The sequence below is a fragment of the Mustela putorius genome, unplaced genomic scaffold, assembly GCF_011764305.1.
Source record: "Mustela putorius furo isolate JIRA1106 unplaced genomic scaffold, ASM1176430v1.1 tig00003845_pilon_pilon_pilon, whole genome shotgun sequence".
NCBI classification, from domain to species: domain Eukaryota; kingdom Metazoa; phylum Chordata; class Mammalia; order Carnivora; family Mustelidae; genus Mustela; species Mustela putorius.
The window spans coordinates 478,218-498,398 of NW_025421998.1; the positions used below are offsets into that span (position 1 = coordinate 478,218).

At 41.4% G+C, this 20,181-nt stretch overlaps 1 protein-coding gene across 3 annotated transcripts in view; it reads right to left on the reverse strand.

Moving 5' to 3' along the window:
- Nucleotides 1-20,181, reverse strand: part of VPS41 (VPS41 subunit of HOPS complex) — a 176,702-nt gene that overhangs the window by 17,700 nt on the left and 138,821 nt on the right. For all 3 annotated transcript variants that reach the window (XM_004739346.3, XM_013059254.2, XM_013059251.2), the window contains 7 exons: nt 19,115-19,207; nt 14,341-14,468; nt 12,833-12,977; nt 10,891-10,932; nt 10,696-10,746; nt 8,203-8,340; nt 463-517 (listed from right to left, as the gene is read on the reverse strand). In XM_004739346.3, the coding sequence (XP_004739403.1) occupies nt 463-517; nt 8,203-8,340; nt 10,696-10,746; nt 10,891-10,932; nt 12,833-12,977; nt 14,341-14,468; nt 19,115-19,207 (652 nt within the window). The remainder of the gene's footprint in view (nt 1-462; nt 518-8,202; nt 8,341-10,695; nt 10,747-10,890; nt 10,933-12,832; nt 12,978-14,340; nt 14,469-19,114; nt 19,208-20,181) is intronic.

Genomic DNA, 20,181 nt, shown 5'->3' on the forward strand with positions numbered 1-20,181 from the left:
TGCCAGAGGCCCAGGGACAATGGAGAGCTAGATGATACCAAAGTTCTCTCCTCTCCAAAACGTCCATATTCAAGTGCATTTTCTCCAGTTACTTAAGGTGTGATGAGGGACAATGAACATTATTTTCTACCGGGATGATAGTAAAATGAACTTTTTTTTTTTTTTTTTTTTTTTTTGCAAATGAACCAACTCGTCATCTCCTCTACAATTCATTTGTGAGGTGTGCGCTAATAGACTTACTAGGCAATATTCAGATGTTAACTTCAACAGCATTTATTAAATAACGCTTCTTTCTCTACTGAGCTGCAAAGTCCCCTTTTCTACGCATTCCATTCTTAAAGAGAATAGGCTCTATACTTTGTGTGCCTTTGGTCTAAAACCTACGTCCATTGTCCATTCTTAGACCATGTACACCACTTTACCACAGTGTTTCCCAGCTCATGGGGACCAAAAGCTACTTACTCAGAAGATACACTGTCTCTTCTACAAAGTTTCTCTGTTGACAGATCTCAAGAGCCTTTAAGTAAAGCAGAGTAAAAATGTTACTGTGGATTAGCAGCCATGAATAAATATGAACAGATTCACTTAAATATACAAGTTAGAAAAAAGTTCCCATTGCCTTCCTTTAAAAACAAAATGAAGTAAACAAACAAAACGCAAATCTTGGGTTTTGCTGGTGGCTGTCCTCATTCACCTCTCAGACAGGTGCTGGGCCAAACACAGTTTAACCAATACTGTATTTGAGGCAACTCGGAACACTCTGTGAGCAAAGGCAGAAAGCCAGTGCTGAAGAGAAGGACTTTCCCGCCAAGCTTTCTCTGGATACTACTTCAGGTTTCCTCACAGCTATGCGCCCCACCTAACGCCCCATGACAGCTTTAAGCTCCCCATCCCTCCAGTGGAATGTAAGCTGTTCTCCGCTGCTGGGCAGACCACGGCTCGAGAAACATCTGATGTTTAAATATAAACACATGGGTCAACAGAATATTTCTGTTCCCAGATCACAAGGTTTAAGAGAAAACTCTGTTCAAGCATCTATCAGAAGATGAGAGGGGGAAAATCGTATCTGACCATCAAGAAGGATCAAAAGGGAAGAGATCAAGTAAAGAAAAGAGGAACCTCACAGGTGACTGCATTTCCTCGGGCGTAAGAAACAAGACGTTGTGTTTATATACAACTGAATAACTCTAAGCGAACCGGCACACATTCACTGCACACTCTGCTGGGCGCTGGAGGGTCAGGCTGGATAGAGATGCAAAGAAGAGTCACAAAGATGCCACTGCTGACGACAGGTGAGAGGGGTGGAGGGAAGGTGTGGAAGCAGAACGAAGCCCCCAAGGAAGCGCAGGCACCGGGGAAACTCGGAGAGCTGCACTAACTACCGATCCCATGACGGGGGTAAATGTGAATAGAGGGGCGCGTGCACAGACACGGGACATGGGCTGAGGTGTGGCCCTCCTCTAAAAGGCTTCATAGCACAGGCGGCATTTGAACTGGGTGCAGCAGGACGAGTATGAGATCCCCGGGAAACCACATCTCCCACCCCAACTATGTGACCTCCCTGATGTGGGGCTCTGCTCTGACTCACAGCCCAGAATCTTCCCTGTGACATCTGTGACCTGCTCTGCCTTTCTGGGCAGCCACACCTCCCTCACAGTCTGCTCACCCCTCCACCTGGACTATGGCCCTCACTCTACCCTCCAACCCTGACGAGTGCTTCAGGCACTTACTCCGTGGACCCCACACCAGGCCAGGTCGCAGGGAGTCACCCTGGTGACGGACCACACCCTTCTTCCCAACAGTTGAGGACTCCAGCCCTGTGCCCCACAGGGTGCCTGGCTACTCCTGGGTGTGCAGTATATATTTTTTTAAATAGATGAATGGGCAGAAAAGGTTTCAGGAGGAAGATCATTGGGTTGTGCAGTTATACCAACAAGCAGCCCATGGTTGTTTTAAAAACAAGAGCCAAAGAGATAAAAAGAAGAGTATAATCTTAGCAGCTCTGCTGGCTCAATGATCTGTCCTGGGAAATAACAGCAGGAGCTGGTTTGAACATTTTGATTTTTGACTTAAAATTTTTATGTAAAAAAAAAATATATATATATATATATATATATATATATCTATATTTAAGTGTGTATCTCTTGTTGGAGAGTAATAGCTAAGAGGGAGGAAAAAATGCTGAGCACAGAAATCAATGTTGGGGGTGGGTGGGTGGGGGATTCTGAAGCAAACATTAAAAAAAAAGGAGAGAACACCTTTAGAATTACAGTGAAATTAGGGTGGAGTTTGAGGAACACAAATAATTTAAATGAGGAAGTGAGAAGGCAGAAAGGTCACATTGAAGAGGAAAATATTAATCTGATTATTCACAAGGCTCCTTTAATAGTTATGTGGCAGAAACAGCCAAATTATCCCCCAATATCCCTTACCCATTTCTAGAGTAGTAAGATTTTAGGTGGGTATGTGACTGCCCAGAATTTAAAGAACTATCTCCAAGTCTTCCCAGCCGCGGGAGAGCCATGTGACTGATATCGTCACAGGAAGGAAAAGGCAACATGGTAGCTTCTGGCGATATTCTTTAAGAAGCAAGGCCAGTCATCCCTTTGTTTTCTTATTTTTCGTTCTTTCACCCAATCTGCTCCTGGAAACAAGAACAATCTTATCTTACACTACAAGCTGAAGGTCATACAAGGTGAGGGAAGGAGAGAAAAGAGCCTGAGTCTCCAACCACGTGGCTTGCCACCAGCACTTCCATGGGCCAGAGAACTCAACTGCTACTCTGTTGAAGACACTGCTATTTTGGCTTTTTTCTCACCCAGAGCTGAACCTAATCCTGACACTTGATTCGTTTTGATTAAAAGCACGATTTACCTTATCTCTATACTCTTATGCCTATCAATCAATCATGATCATAAACAATGGAATTTTCTTACCTACTCCTTACCCTTCTGGAATGATACCAGAGCAGAGACAGGATACCCATGTGAGAAGTAGACAGTGAAAGGAAACAACAAAAAATATGAAGTTCGGAGGACCTGAGACCATTCTAACAAAAAGTTACTAAGAAACCAACGGAGGGCCATGATTCATGTGAACTGTGAGAGATACAGATGGACAGTTTGTGGCCGAGTGGGCCCATGTCACCCACAGATGAACAAGAAAATATAATATGAGTAGATACATAGAGTGTTTAGAGAGAGTGTGAATAAAGATGGAGTACATTGCCTAAATTAGTTTTTACTAAAAGGTATCTATATTTGTACTTGGAAATTTACTGACATTTTAAAGTACCATTCAGAAGTTTCCAACAAAACCATCCCCCCTTCTCTTGGAGATCTGCGAACATGCTTCCCTCCAAGCACACAGACGTTGTAGTCTGCAGGCTCACCTGTGCTAAGACAGGAGCCATTTGTTACATGAGGTCATTTAAATTTAAATTAAAAATGCAGTTCCTCACTAGACACTTCAACTACTTAATTGCCACATGTGGCTGCTGGCTATCTTGTTAGAGCAGTACATTTTCCTCACTGCAGAACATTTTATAGGATGGTGCTGCTGGAAGCTGTTAGGATTTCATCAAAAATGACAAGTCCTCTGAGAAGAAACGTCTAAAGAAAAGTCTGAAGTCAAGAAGTCTCTGAAATGCAAGCAGATGTGCAACGCCAAGCTCAAAGATAATCTGAGTCTCTGAAATTTGAGTTTCACAGATTTTAAATGTTTTATGTCTAATTTCTAACAGTACTGAAATTATTCTTTTCTCATATATGAGAAAGCAGAGAGTATAGAAATCTCTGGACGTTTTGAGTAAAAGGTAAAAAACATATTTCTGATACATACAATTTTTCTGTTCTTGACACAAGTACAAAACCATCTTTCCCTAGATTCTTGAATGTTCTGGAGACACGTGCTCCCTCTAGAGGAAAGAGTAGCAAAACTAAGATTTTTAAAGTCCAGAGGAATGAAACAGAAACAGACACAGACACACACATGGAAAGGGAGACTCACAGTAAAAATAAATTGAAAAGACAGAATAATGACAGAAATTGAGTAAAAAACGATGCAACAGTTATGTATAATTTTCCTTTTCCTGATTTAGTATAAAAGCAAGAAACAGAGTTAGAGATTCGGGGGTAACTAGCAAGAACTATAGATTCAATAAGGATCTCTTCTACCCTTGGCCCTGCCGTCGCTTATCCAGCCTTCTTACATGGCGTTAATGGAAATCGGTAAACGTTGCATCTTCTAGCTCTATTCCTGCAAATTCGTAACTACTGCCACCTTATAAATGCCATAAGATAGGAGAGAAATAATAAATTCAGGTACAAATTCCCAGATCTGCAGAGCCGATATTCTAGGCATAAGCAAATGAGATTTGTAAATGAAAACTAGCACCCGATGATCAAGCCTGGAAATAACATAACAAAGGACAGTTTAATAGTTTAAAAACAAATACCTTTCATGATTCTTGCAATACTAAGGAATATTTTTAAAAGATTTATTTAGTTTTGTTTTTTATTTATCATTATTTTTTTAATAAGAGGGAGAGAGAGAGAGCACAAGGAGGGGGCGTAGCAAGCAGAGAGAAAGGGAGCAGTAGGCTCCCCACTGAGCAAGAAGCCCGACTGGGGGGGGCTTGATCCTAGGACCTTAGGATCACGACCTGAACAGAGGGCAGCCGCTTAATGGCTGAGCCACCCAGGCATCCCAAGACTTATTTATTTTAGAGAGACAGAAAGGAAGAGAGAAGGAGAGTGAGAGTACACGAGTTGAGGAAGGGGCAGAGAGCAAGAATTTCAAGCAGCAACCCATGGGGCAGGATCCCAGACTCTTAGGTCGTGACCCAAGCTGAAACCAAGAGTCAGATGCTTAACCCACTGAGTCACCCAGGTGCCCTTTAATTAACATCTTAAACCTGAAAAATGATTCCTCACCATAGTGGAAAGAATAGGGGACCTGACTTAAGAGATCCAGGTTCTAAGTCTTGGCCCTCTGCCTTATTAGTGCTACACTCTGGGCTGTTTCTTTCAACTCCTGAAGACTTAGCTTGTTGTGGATAAAATGACCTTATCCACCTACCTATTCTACTATGATTAAATAAAAATAAGGTACATGAAAGCATAGCCCATGTTATAAAGCACAGTGGAAACTTCATAAATGATTTTTATTGTCTTTTTAAATGGCTGTCAGAGTTATACATTCGTACTACCTCTGTATCTCTTTAGAAGGAACAATTTCATAGAAGCTTATGGCTAATTTGGGGATTTATGCATTGTGGTGATTTTCAGTCCTGAACTCCAGTCTGATAAATACTGCCAATCTTGGGAATACCACTTTCTTAAAGGGCTTCTGATATGATGGCAGGGTCTCCACAAAGTTTTTGACCAAATATTGATTGTGGGATTTCAATCAATTTAAACTAAGTTTGACTGGAAACCCTGAAGATTTCAGCCAGCTGTCATTTGAAATCACCCCTCCTTTCAACAATTACCCAAAACTCTGCCAAGGCAGACAGCCAGAGAAAGACAGAGCTGCTATTCTGCCAGATGTGAATCATCAACAAGGGGGGAGGGGGAGGGAGCCAACATGCTCTGAATAAAGCTGTGAAACCTTAAACACTTCCCATTTAAAAGAAAACAAACACCAAATTATCACTGAAGCATCTTTAGGACTAAACATCTATATCCTCTTCTGAACCAGAGATTTCTTTGGTGGGCATTAAATTTTAAGCTCTTAACTTTATATTTCGTACCAAATTTTCTCAGTCTCTCTCTAGACAAAACAGGTGAACCTGTAACTCATGACCTTCACTTCATGAACTGTGAAGTTATGCCTGGCATGCCTGGCACATCTACTTTGCTTTTTATGAATTGCTAGCTTTTTCAGGGTGTAAATAATACCCTCTTTAGCATGGTTTTACATACTTGAGCAAGGATAAGTACATTTTTTTGCAAACATACACATGGATATACACACTGGATCGTAATGAGAACCTCTTATGAAGAAATCGCAATGATCTATAACATGACAGCTCATCTACAAAGTTCTAAAAAGGTAGATTACTAACTTGATTATTTTTAATGGCATGTTTCTACCATTACCAGCTCTAATTCATTAGTTTCAAAATTCTCTCTCAGTGAAAAACAAAAGATAACCTAAAAAAACAAAACAAAAAACTATTTAAAACATAATGGGTTTTGGGATGCCTGGGTGGCTCAGTCGGTTAAACATCTGCCTTTGGCTCCAGTTATGAACCCAGAGTCCTGGGATCGAGTCCCTCATTGGGCTCCCTGCTTTTCCTTCCTCTGCCACCCCCTGCTTGTGCTCTCTCTCTCTGTCAATAAATCTTAAAAAAATACTTGGTTTCACTATGCTTCTGTTGAACTCTTTTACATGCAACTGGTTCTTCTCAGTGGATCACAGAGAAGAATTCTGGAGGTTTTACATGACATGCTAAGCAAGTTCTATGTACTAGACATGCCATGTGTAGCTGTGCGGTTTTCTGATGCTTCTCTTTTAGATAGAACAGTGTAGTGTGTCTTCTGAACATACTAGACTGGAAAACTATAAACAAGATGGGTTGAAAGTGTGGAAGAAGCACAAACATACTAGAATCTGGGTGGTGCCTCTGCACCCGAGTTTCATGAAAGGGAAGGAGCCCAGGGTGGCTGCTGGTCATAGCTGTGCAGCTCTGAGGGGTCATCAAAAGACACCCTGTGCTCCTGGAAATGAATGATGTTTCAATGAAGAGTGAGATACAAATGAAGGGGTACTGTTCAAAGAATAAGATTGTCACTTTTCACCCCAGGTTATAGATTCTGTAATGAGAAGATGGAAACCTTTGCTTTTATTTTTAGAGGAAGATGATGAATTTCCAAATTTAGCCTTGAGAAAATGTCTTAAGACCCAAATTTAAAATGTTAGTTTTTCATAAATTAATATGCAGGCAAGATATTTTTTTATTAACTTCAGATTTCAAAAATCCACTGATCTGAAATTGGTTCGTTACGCATCTGATACCTGTATCAACGTGGCTGAAGAAGCAACTATGAAAGCTGTCAGTGTGCAGAAACAGCGTGTTCTCCATCAACTGCTTTTTGTTTTTTTTTTAAGATTTTGTTTATTTATTTTGAAGAGCGTGTGTGAGTGGGGAGAGGCCAAGTGGGAAGGAGGGGGAGAAAGAATCCGAAGTACACTCGACCCTGAGTCACAGAAGCCCACCTGGACCTGGAGATCATGTCAGAGCCAAGACCAAGAGTCAAAGGCCCAGCAGGCTGGCCACCCAGGTGCAGTCAACTTTGTAATACATATCTCTAAGGGGTCGGACCCTTTTTTTTTGTTTGTTCTGTGGATACACAGAGCTGACTACAAAGTGCTTGCTCTCTGGCTATCTGAATTTAGTAAGATACCTGTAGCTGTCAGATGGCATTCCAAACCATAAGAACCACAGGAAACAACACTGGGGGCCATAGATTGCCCAGTTTCTAGTATATACGTTCAAACAGCAGGCTCATAAAACTTACTAGTTCATATGCAGCCCTGACTACAATCTGGTCTAGGTATTCATTTATTCATTCACTCCCTCACTCACGATGCAACAAACATTTAGCAGGTGTCTAATGAGTGCTGCTGCTGGGCTTACCAAAATGAGTGAGACAAACCACCTGTCTTTTAAGAATATATAAGATAATGTGAAAGAGATTAGTAATTTCTTACAATTATAATGAAATGCAGTATAATAGAGAAATGGAACGTAATGTGAGAGAGAAATAACAGAAATACACAATGTGGATGTGGAGAGCAGACAGGGGACAGCACTTAAGTTACTGACCTTGAGTCTGGGACCACCGCCTCTGGCATGGGCTAGCCTGGGGGTCCCTCCCAGGCTGATCTTTGGCCCCACTCTGGCTCAGGAAAACTGACTCAGACACCTGACACTGTTTTTGCTTGATGGTTGATTGAGTCCCACACCCCGAATTAAACCTTTATTCTAATTAAACCTGGCACAGAAATGGTCTAGCTCCTCAACAAAATCTCAGCTGAAAGCACCTCCAGTCCTCATCAGAAGGCCCAGCAAAACCTCCTGCTTTACTTGGAGAGCAGCAGTCATGCCCTGGGTGGCAGGAAGAGGAGAATGACCCACAGCTTACCAAAAAGGACAACTTCTTCGCCTGAAGTGTGTGGGGCAAGTCTGTGACTTACCTTTTCCAGTGGGCAATGGGTACTATCTCGGAGAAAGGGAAGTAAGTTTGGACGATCATATTCAGCATAAAGGCTGATCTGTTTTTCATGGTAGCGCTGTCCCTTATGATGGTCTCTCTTGAAAAGCTTATGCAGATACTAAAAAGAACAAAGAAGTAAACCATAATTATAAAAATAAGAAAAGCAAGACTTGTTGAAGGTTGCTATACTCAGTTCTAAACAGTCTCCATGGAGAGCCTGGGGGGGAAGCGGTTTTCAGGAAAATGTCTCAGTGAAGGAAAAGTGTAAAGAAGACCTTCAGGAGACAAGGGCGATCTCACACTCTCTCTTGAATGGCCTTGAGTGACCTGGCTCTGCTACTGACCAGCCATACGACAAGAACAAGTCACTAACCTCTTTGTGACTGAGTTTCTTCATCTGCCAAAAATCTCACTGGGTCACTGTGAGGACTGGATGTATTACCATCTGTAAAACACTCAGATCTGTGCTGATGCACACGGCATACACTGAGCTCCAGGGAAATGTTAACGAGAGCTAGTATCCTCACCATCGTTTGTGTGGCTTCAGAAATAAAATGCTTGATTAGTGGCCTTCCTGAATCCTAAAAATTCTCATTTTTTTAATATAAAAGGGATATAGTTATGAGATAAAAGAATGTTCTTAAAAAATCAAGCAGCAAGTGCTAAATTATTTCTCATACATTCTACATCTGCTCTCTGTTAAGTCTTTTTTTTTTTAAATTTTATTTATTTGAGAGAGTGAGAGCGAGAGAGAGCGTGAGAGGAGAGAGGGTCAGAGGGAGAAGCAGCCTCCCTACTGAGCTGGGAGCCTGACATGGGACTTGATCCTGGGACTCCAGGATCACGACCCAACCAACTGAGCACCCCAGGCGCCCCTGCTCTTTGTTAAGTCTTGTTGAGATCTGTGCTATGAAATGCTGCCTCTCCTGGTGACATCAAAGGTAAAAATCAAGATAAATACAGATCTTCTGAACCCATTTTCAAAACTGATTCCTTTCCCTAGCTGTCTGAAAAAGTTAATGGACCTCAAAAAAAGTGAGTAATTTGCTTCCTACTCAGAGGCAAGATTAAGTCTATCAATATATGACGCAAGTTAGAAATCGATGTCCAAAGGGTAGTTACTGCTAACTATAAATAAACACCCATCACCCACGAGAGGCGGAAAGCCTGGACTGCAGCAATCAAAGTACATTCACACCTTGAGTGAGGGACCGAGCAGCAGTCTGTCCCTGATGCTGGGACTGTATGTAGGTTAGCTGCAGTCTGCTAGCCACTGTCGTGAACGGTCACTAAACAAGTCTAACTAGGCCACATGCACACAGAGAAAAGGCTCGATTGGTCAACTGGTCATGTCTCCTCAAGGCCAAGAGGGGGCGAAGGGGTCAGCCCTCCATGGTGCTCAGACCAGGGTCAGCGTGTGAGCTGTACACGCACTGCCGTTTCCTAGACAGGCACACAGGCTTGGGAGGCTCTGTCCCAACTGCCAAGGCCAAGTTTCAGAGACATTCTGCTGCCCTACAGGGAAGATGACCTGTCTGAGTGGGGGCTCTTAGTTTCAGCACTGCACAGGTGACACCGGCGCACAGACGCCTGCTGCTATGATCCCGCTCACGCCTTCCATGGGCCGGAAGTCACTGCTTCAGCAACAAGTCCGGAGGGGACCAGCAGAATGGTGCCCCGCTTGGCTAAGCTCACCATCTTGAGACACCCAATCTCGAGGCACAATCTGCACAACCGCTGACCAAATCAAAGCAGAACAAAGGAGCTTCCATTCCTATCCTGGGGTCTTCAGAAGCTTCTGGCGTCAAACTGACTTCTGAAGGAAAACTCTACTCCTTGATTCTCCTCTTGGGGTGCAGAGAGGTGGGCAAACATATAAGAGCCCCCATTGAATTTGAGGCCCACAGTCCTACTGGACCCACCTATTTTTCCCTGCAGCCTCTTTTTGTAGGACACAGAAACCATGCGCTCTTGCTTTACTCCCACAGTGCCAGCAACACAGGGAATCAAAGCAGCCTTCCAAGGCAGTCTGGAGCAGTAGGCCTTAACAGTACTACCACCGAGACCAAATGAGAGAGTGGGATTCGCTAGTGGGAGGGGGAGGACAGAAGAATGAGGCTCTGCTCCTGGATCCTTCTGTAATTCATGGTGCAATTATATTCAGTGTGGACTACACATGCAAGGTGCTTACTCCTAGACACAGTTTGGGGCCACAAACGTGAATGTGACAACTCTTTTTTCTTAAACCACAATTCCAAGGTAAGTCCAAGTTAAAGTACCTGGTCTGTAATTAGTCCTTAGCCAGCGTGAGAGGCTCTGCCACATTTGACTGATTACGGACTACTGTTTGTGGTCAAACTTCCACACTGAGGAGTGACCTGAGCAAGCTCACCCAGTAACCAGTACACCCAGTCCTGAAAGGTGGCTCGCCCCCCACACAGTCAAAAGGGCAAATGAAGATGGTCACACTCACCACGTGCTGCAACTCCGGTCTGTCTTCCAGTTCTTCCACTACCTTTTTAATCTAGAGAGAAAAGACATATTTAACCACTGATTTATGAGGACACGAACATGGCTGCAAGATTATTGGACCAAAGGCTCTCCGCTTTATAGCTTGGGTGTTCCCAGACACCCGTCTAGTAACACATAAAAAACAAAAGACACTCACTGAAATTTTGTCTTCGTTGTCCAAAAGCATGTCGACAGCTTTCTGAATAAAAAGAAAAAAAAGCCACAGTCACTGACACCTGCTGTGTCAGAAGAGAACCCACAGCCACGTTGTACGTGCTGTCACAGTTACAGGTGGATGGCCTCTTTCCACACACAAGGGGCCCGTCGCTTTGCAGTAGCCCTTAAGGGAGAGCTCTGTAAAAGAATGCATTTTAACATGGGTCTCGGTCTGAGACCTCCATGCTTTGCCTACCATTAAAACAGCATCCTGCTACCACTCCCTAAACACAAGACACCTTGTCTACACATACTCTAGCCTCCATGTTGTTGGATAGATCACCACAGCGCTCCTGGGACTCTTACTGGTCACGGGGAGTGTGTTGGTCCCCAGACCACAAAAATGAGCTTGGCTTCCTGCCACCCGCACCCTCAATGAAGCCCTCTACAGATTTCCCAGACGTCGGAGGAGAGGGTGAGAACCAGAAAAAAACCAAGACAGCTGACGTTTTATGATGATATAGAGCTTACGGACTTGTGGCATTTATTTATCATGAACATTCATGAAACACAAAGGAGATGGTGTCTGTAGTGACAGGTGGTGGGCAGACAGCCCACCAGGCTGACCGTCCTCCTCACACCTGGGTACTGTTCCTGACTCTGCTACCACCTAGTTAGCCACTCCATTTTTTTCTTCCCTCTAAAATAGGAGGATGTTAGAAGAGATTATCCTTAAGGTATCTTCTAATTAGAAAACTACGAGTCCCTAACTTTGGTTCATACTCTTGAACAGCAATCAGTTTCAGCTCGTTCATTTTTTCTACAGCTACATAAGCTAAACTTGGCTCTTGAGACACATGGCACGGAGAGCGGGTAGGTATAAGGGGAAAATGGATGTAGGGAAAAGTAATTAATTTTTGTAGAAGCACTCCATCCTCTTAATCATCTTTTGCAGAGAAGCAGAACCTCTGCACCTGAACTTCTTCAGAACTGCACTAATTCTTTTTAGATCAGTAGTCCCTAAGGACTTAAATCAGTCACTATGAAAAAAGGGCTAAAAGCAGAAAGAAGTAGATTTAGCTCCTATTTAAATTAAGTTTAAGTGTATGATGGCTAAAGCACATAATATAGATACAGTATGCATATATATATATATATATATATATATAAAAAATATAGTGCAGAATACCCTTAAATGTAATAAAATATAATAGGAAAATCCAAGCAATCCTTTTGGAGGCTTTCAAGTTCTACTCTTTAACTAATCTTTCAATTTTCTGAATGAGAAGTACTAGGTTCATATAAACTAAGTTCATAAAACTTTATTTCCATCACTGTCACTTGTTAAAAGTGCACGGATACACGCACACACACACGCACGCACACGCACATGCACATCTATGAGCTACTGGGAGCTGTGGAGTCTGGCTGCCCTCATTAGTCAAGCAATCCACTGTTTGAATTTGTTGTAAATAAAATAACACATCCCACATGGCTGAGACCAGTGGAAATGCCATGTGCTAAATTTGTGAATGCCAACGAATAAACTCACGATAAATGGATCAAAATAGAAATTTCCCTAAAATTTTAATCCCGAGACATACAATTAGGAGAGGTGAATGAGCCAAAGTGTATGGCTATTTTCTTTCTTTCTATGGATTTTGTGAATTGTTTCACTAAAAAATTACCTCACATACACACACACACACACACACACACACACACACACACTTTCAAAGTTCCATATCAAATTATGATTGCTTTTATAAAGTAACCACATCAAGTGAAGGATTCAGAACATCTAGTATGGGTCAGTGTTCCAACATGATCAGCACCCAGCCGAGCTCTGTGTGTACTAACTTCTCCAGCATCTGAATAGATGTCTAAATATTAAAAATTTGGAACAGTAAAAATAAAGGGTATTAAAATAAGAAACACATTACCTCAGAATCAAAGTCCATTAATAAAACAATTTTATCCTTGATAGAACTGAAAAGATTATGCTTGTGGATCAACTGGAAAACATCTTTGTGTCTTAATGTTAGGTATATTTCCAGAGCATTGCCATAGTTTTTGTCATAGGTGTACCTGGTAATACAAAATTTTTTATATTAAAGTTCATCAGCACTTTTAATAAAACATACAAATACACATACACTTCGTTTTGCAATATGAAAAACTGAAAAATTTGTTTAAATAGACAAGTCAACTTTATTTGGAAGACTATTCCTTGGGACTGAACTGTATGTGACCAGTACGTACTTCTTTCTCAGAGCCTTGCTTCCCATCTCCCTTGAATTTCTGAAAATTGACAATGTTCAAGTAATAAAAATGTTCCTTTATAGACATTCTCAAAACTTCTTCATAGAACCCCATATACCACACAAAGAAACTATGATCCAGAAAAAAGGAAATTCTTATTCCAGTAATAAAAAATGCAGTTAAAATTTTAACAAGTGGTGTGCAGCTGCCAAACGGGTTTTATCTCCAAAGCTTATTTGTGAGGGGAGTTTATAAAACTGACATATTTTCCCACTGAAGCACTGTTTTTCACATTAATTCCCAAGCCAGCTCCTGAAAACCAAATTGTTTTGTGACCCCATTAGTAGTATGAATAATTATCAGTATAGTTAGTACTACAGAGCCCAAGGAATATCTAGGTTTCCAGAAGAAAATGGTCAGTGTTTCAACTCAGAGGGGGACAAACAGCCCTGAACTCTAGGCCACTTTGGTGCACCTTTCTTGGTCTTGGCAAAAGCTGTAAGAAGATGGGGGACAGGTGGTGTGAGGTGATGGGAATGCCAGTGAGGGTCTGAGGCAGGAACCACCTTCCTGAGCTTACCTGCGGTGTGCTTCTGTTTTTACTTGACCAAAGCTCTTCCAGGACATGAGTGTATCTTATCTATCTCTGAATCCCAGGCCTACAGGAGAAAGCCTGGGTCACCAAAAGTGCCCAATAAATATGAAAAATATTAACTAAGCTTCATTTTCTGAGCTCCGACTTAGTGCCAGGCATAGTGCTTAATTAGTTTTTAATTATGACCTCTCCTTTGAGCCTTGAAATCATCCCATAAGAAATGTATACACCTCAAGAATGATCAGGTTTGAGACACTATGTGACATGCAGATCCAAGAATGACAGAATCAGAGCCTCCCTGGGAAGCCGATTTCCTTGCGTAGTCTGAGCCCCAGCACTCTTCCCTCCCTGCCCTATGTAGTGCTACTGACTAGAGTTCCTCTCCTGTGGGAACCATACTGCACCACAACTTTAGTCTTGCACATTTTCCTCACCTGCTAGTTGTTCACTGGAGGTTTACGAGAGGACATTACTAAGGGTGAATATAGGAAAATGATATACAAGCTTCGCTCTTCTGTGTCCTCATGAAAAACTCCCCTGAAAAACTCTTCACATAGATTGAATTAGAAAAAAGCAGCACTAAATTCTACTCACAATTCTGCCAGGGTTTTGAGTAAGGTCCTATTCTGACTATCTTTCTTCAGGTGATCCCGAACTGCTTGGACGATTACTGAATTGTTGTATAGATCTCCAGGCCATTCTCGGATCAGAGTGGCAAAACCCTTAACAGAACAAGAGAACATTCCTGAAATAGATTAAATGATCCAAACAGTTTAAACAATGCATAAAAATATTAATGTAAACAGACAAAATAATTTTATGATTAAAACTCTGGCATGAACCTATCACCAATTTTCAGACTCTGGGTTTGGGGGTGGCGAGGAAGGCCGAGAAGCACTGCACTCAACTATCCAGTTACCATTCCTGGAAGTGGGTGGTGCTCTTACCTATTTGATGAAATGTACCTGTAAGTAAGGCCCCCCTAGTTCTTCCATAAAACAACACTGCACACACAGACTTTGGCTTTCACTTGCTGTAACCTCAGTCCAGACTAACTATAACATTCAGATGATACCCCGAATATCCTGAAGATACTGTCCAAGTTGGTCGCTTCCCCCACCATCCCCACCGAACTTCTGTGCCCTTCGGGTCTGTCCTCCCATGTGCAAAACTCTACACAATGGCTGGTTTCCACAGTCATTGGAGTCACTGGAATCCCCACCTTCAACAAGTTACCACCTTGGTCTTCTTTCTTCTTTTTGGTCCTCTTTCCATTCTTGCCTCTGAACCTAGTTTTGTTTGGAGGATTTGAGACTTTGGCTCCAGTCTTATCCCCTAGTTGGATCTCAAATTTTGCCATTCTGATAGAAAACTCTAGATCCTTCAATTGGATCCTGTTTCTTTCCTACTGTTGATTTTTGGCCAGGGTCCTGATTCCTGACATTAGAGCTTGTGTTTTGTAACTCAGAGTATGGTAGAGCAGTTTACTTACTGATCCTTGGCAGCTGGTAGAGGAAAAACCTTAGATGTAATCAAGACAGCAAAAAGAAGTAAAAATCTTCATGTTATCGAAAAAAATTGTATTATTCATATTAAGCATCTCAACTAATGCTTTAATAAACTACTATGAATTTACTTAAGTGACACTTAGAAATGAAACTGGTATGGTGGAATGTGCTTCTGTAAAGTATCAAGGTTTGGTAAAAAGAAAAATCACAAAGAATCAGGATACAGTCTCTATTAAAGTCCTACCCAAGTAGCCCTGGGAAGGATGGCAAGAGACCAGAACAACAGGCAACACATTTTCCATTCAAACTGCAACCTTCCCACATAAGTGCATGGTTGCAGTTTCATGTGAGAAATGTGGGGAGGGGCGTCACCAGGTAAAGATGATGTATTTTATAAAACCACTGAATCAGAACATTAAAATGTTCTTTGAGCCAAAACGACACTTTGGATCGGGTTTCTATTTTAAGACTCAGGAATGTGTAAGATAAAAATGTCTGAAAAGATTCCCATCCAAACACTGGCAGCTCTCAGTGGCTCTGAGACCAGGAATCATACTATATGGAAGAAGGAGGCTTGGCTCTGATTTCTGTTTTCCCTAATTCATGCGACAGCCTGGCAGTATGGCCAACTCCTAATACAAAATAAGACAAAATGGGGCACCTGGGTGTCTAGGTCATTAAGCGTCTGCCTTTGGCTCAGGTCATGATCCCAGGGTCCTGGGATCGAGCCCTGCATTGGGCTTCATGCTTGGTGGGGAGCCTGCTTCTCTCCCTCTCCCCACTTCCTCTGCTTGTGTTCCCTCTCTCACTGTGTCTCTGTCAAATAAATGAAAAAAGTCTTCAAAAAAAAAAGACAAAACAACCAGTCATGCCGTGTAACAAAAATATGATGCCTCCAACGTCAACTGACATAAACACCACATTCCACATCAGGTTTTTCTCCACTAAACTGGCTCCATATGCCCTTGAATTAATGTACTGAGGAATACTGATGCCATCAGCCCCGTGGCCCTGATTATTCTTCAGAGGATGCAGTTTATCAGGGAGCTGTTATGATTGAGCAGGTGAAGTCAGAGAATATCTCAGCGCCCATCATAGTTAAGTACAAGGTTAAAGGTACTCACTGAATGAAATGCCATGGCAAATGGCTCACTTTTAATATGCTTATGTTTCTGTCATTAATAATATGAAACAAAGTTTAACTCTCTGTGGAGCTCTGGGGCTATGATCAGTTAGTGCATGGTACTTATAAAATAATTCTGCTAGGTTGTAAATAAAAAGACAAAGCTGTATGCATTTTAGTAGAAGCCCCACACCAGCAAGTCAGGAAGCATCATTACCTCCAAGTAAATACTGTCACTTCATATCTTTTTAGGAAGAAAAGAAAACTGAGAAGGCAATATTCTACAGAAGTACAGCTGTTTTTCTAGTGCTGTTTAGTAGGACAGATGATATGTGATCAAAAGTATCGCTACAGAACAGTGCTCCCCAGTCAATTATGTGACAATTTAATTCAAAATTAAACATGAGGGGCGCCTGGGTGGCTCAGTGGGTTAAGCCTCTGCCTTCGGCTCAGGTCATGATTCCACGGTCCTGGGATCGAGCCCCGCATCAGGCTCTCTGCTCAGCAGGGAGCCTGCTTCCCTCTCTCTCTCTGCCTGCCTCTCTGTCTACTTGTGATCTCTCTCTCTCTCTGTTAGATAAATAAATAAAATCAAAATTAAAAAAAAAAACAAAAACAAAAACAAAATTAAACATGAAACTAAGAAAGATGGAAGCGAAACTATTTGTAAGAGCTTATGGCAACAAGTTACTTATACCTTTCTTAACAGTACTGACCAGGCAAACACACTGAAACATTCAGGAAAAAGTATTTATAAGCACTGAGCTTAAGTCATGCATAGTCCTTTCTGTCTCTGTCAACAATCTTCCAGACATGAATCAACAGGATAACTTTAATGATACAGAATCTAAGATAATTTCTAGAAAAAAAGAGTTGAATCATGTGAAAGAATTATAATAGAATCATAAAGAAACAGAATTGCTTTCTCATGGTTAAATTGCATTACTTTAAAAAGAGGACAAGTAAACCAAGCTTCAGTATTTTGCAATAAAATTCATACTTTTCCCCATCATTTTCACAAAACACTCATAATTCTCTTTCTTTTGGGAAGATGTACAAAGACAGAATAGTTATAAGAGCCACTCTATGTACTCAGAACAGAATGGAAAGACATAGGACAAGTCCATTACAAGTCTTTATTCACTGAAGAAACCTTTTCCAATAACTATGGCCTATAACGGCCTCTCATCAGAGCTTTTACAGAACAATCACTTTGCCCTTGTCACTTATGTTCTAGTTGCTTAAAGCTTATCAATATCATCTCTCCTCTCAGCCTATAAATCTACTGAAGACAAGACTGTGTTTTTTAACTTTCTCTTGGGTCTAACTGAATACTCACCCAGTTCTAGGCCATGGTACATTCTAAATAAAGCTATGTTCAACTGAACTGACTAGGAAAGGAATAGGAAGCATGCTGCTAGCCTCCATCAGCTGGCACCCAACACAAACAACAGAAACTATTACCATAGCTCTTCTAGAAGACGTACATTTATTCTAGAAAGAAAGAAATCCCTGCTGTTAGAGCAGATTGGATTACAATACACAGTAATAAGAGAAAATGAGAAAATGTTGTTTTCATTAGTATGCACAATTATTAAGGAAGTAATTTGTTCAAGTTTAATTCATCCTGAAGCACTTGATCCCTTCCTATGATAAGAACACAGGAACTCTACAGACCACTTGTGCTTTAGGCTGCCTGAATCATCCACATCCAGGAACAACTGGCTGACGATGACTGACCAATCATCCGAGGTATCCAGGTATGGATCATTATCATAAAGGACCATTGTAGATCTTTTGATCTAAAATTCACCTCCATCCATTAGATTGGGGTCAGTAGCACAAATTACCTAGTCACGACAACCCAAAAATATCTCCAGACACTACCCAATGTCCCCGGAGGGCATATTCAGCCCCTGTTGAGAAGCAGCGGTTTACACACTTGCATGTGACTCAGGCCATGAGCTACTGCAGAACACGCGTCATTTTGTTCACACCTGCACACCTGATGCCTACCACGTGCTACAAGATAGTAGATACCACACCGGTATTTTCTGAATAAATTCATCTTAAATCAACCAACTTTAAAAATTATAATCCATTTTGGGTGCATACGAACACCAAATTTAAATTCAAACCAGGCAGGCCTATTTTTTAAATGTATGCTTATGAACAAATTATTTAATTTATCTTTAGTTTCCTTATCTATAAAATTGGATATTACCACTTATAATGTTGTCAGGAGTACAAAATCGTAACATTCGCACGAGAGTAGGGAGCACACAGAAGACGAACAATGTTAACTACTGCCTTTCTCCCTCATCAGTAAGCAAACAGATCCCATCCAAGCCCCCTCCCCATTCCTGCTGCCCCAGTCCTCCTCAGGCAAACTGAGATCTGAGTCTCAGGCTTTAAGCAGCAACAGCAGCTGCTCTTCTATATACAAAATCACCACACAGCACTTGTCCTTTTTCTTCAGCTTTCTCAAGGAGCCAAACGAAGTGGCTTTAGGAAACTATAAACGAATTAAGAATTCTCCAAAATGTGCATGGATGAGAGGTTTTCACTGTCCACAGAGACATGAGCTATCATGAGCGCTTCACCTAGGTTTCCTCCATCTCCCACAACCTGCAAATCTGCTCCCTCTCAACCGCCTGATCCACTGCATTATTTTTCTTGATTTCTTACCATTTTCCCATCTAGAGCAAGTAAATATGACTATGTTGGAAGGCCATACCTCATAATCACTTTCCAAAAATTCATGTAAGATCATTTCATAGATGAGTGGTTTCAGAACTGGATCTCCTCTTGGCAAGTACGGACTAATAGCCTAAGGAAGAAGGAAAAAGAGGTCATTTCAGAAGGAGCAAAACAAAACCAGACTCCAATTATGCAGAAAATATGAAGTACAGAACTTCCTCAACCTACTATTGGGTTACATTCTGACAGACCCATAGAAATTGAAAATATTTTAAGTCAGAAATGCACTGAAACAGCCCCCCTACTGAATTCCACAGCTTAGCTGAGCCTAACTTATATACACTCACACCACGTATGTGAGCCTACAGTTGGGCAAAGTCCTCTAATACCTGGCCTATTTTAGAATCAAGTGTTGAGTATCTCATTTAGGTTATTGAATATTGTACTGAAAATGAAAAAGAGAATGGCCGTGGGGGTAGAAATTGGTATGAGTGTGCGGCTCGAAACCCAGCCCGGCATCCCGAAAGAGGATCATCCCGGGTGTCATTCCCCCCAGGAAAGATCCAAGTTCAATGTGTGGTTTCTACTGAATGTGTAACGCCTTTGCACCCCTCTAAAGTTGAAAAGTCATAAGCTGAACTACTATAAGTAGGAGACCATCTGCATATTTCTACTTTTAAAATGTAAGGCACCAGAGTGTTTAGGAAAATTATTATAAAAAGAAGAATTCAAATCAACTCTACCTTCTTATGACACATTACACTATATTTTCAAAAGTATATATGAGGTGTACATATGTATGAACGAGGAATAAAACAACTGCCTCAGTTAAGTTAAACTTTCTCTCTCTGTTCTTCCAAAGGAATTAAAGAAAATCTATATAGGAGGGAGAATGTCACAGAGATAAAAGCTACCTTAAGGAGTCAAGAAGTTACAGTTCATCTATTCATATATTTTTCCCTTAAAATGGAATATATCATTCTTTAAAAACTCATAATCATAGTTTGAAATTAAGGGAAAATACACACCTTGCATTCATTAGCTGTTTCAGTGCATGTTAAGTGTTGAATTCACGAACACTGTAGAATGACTTGGCAGATTATA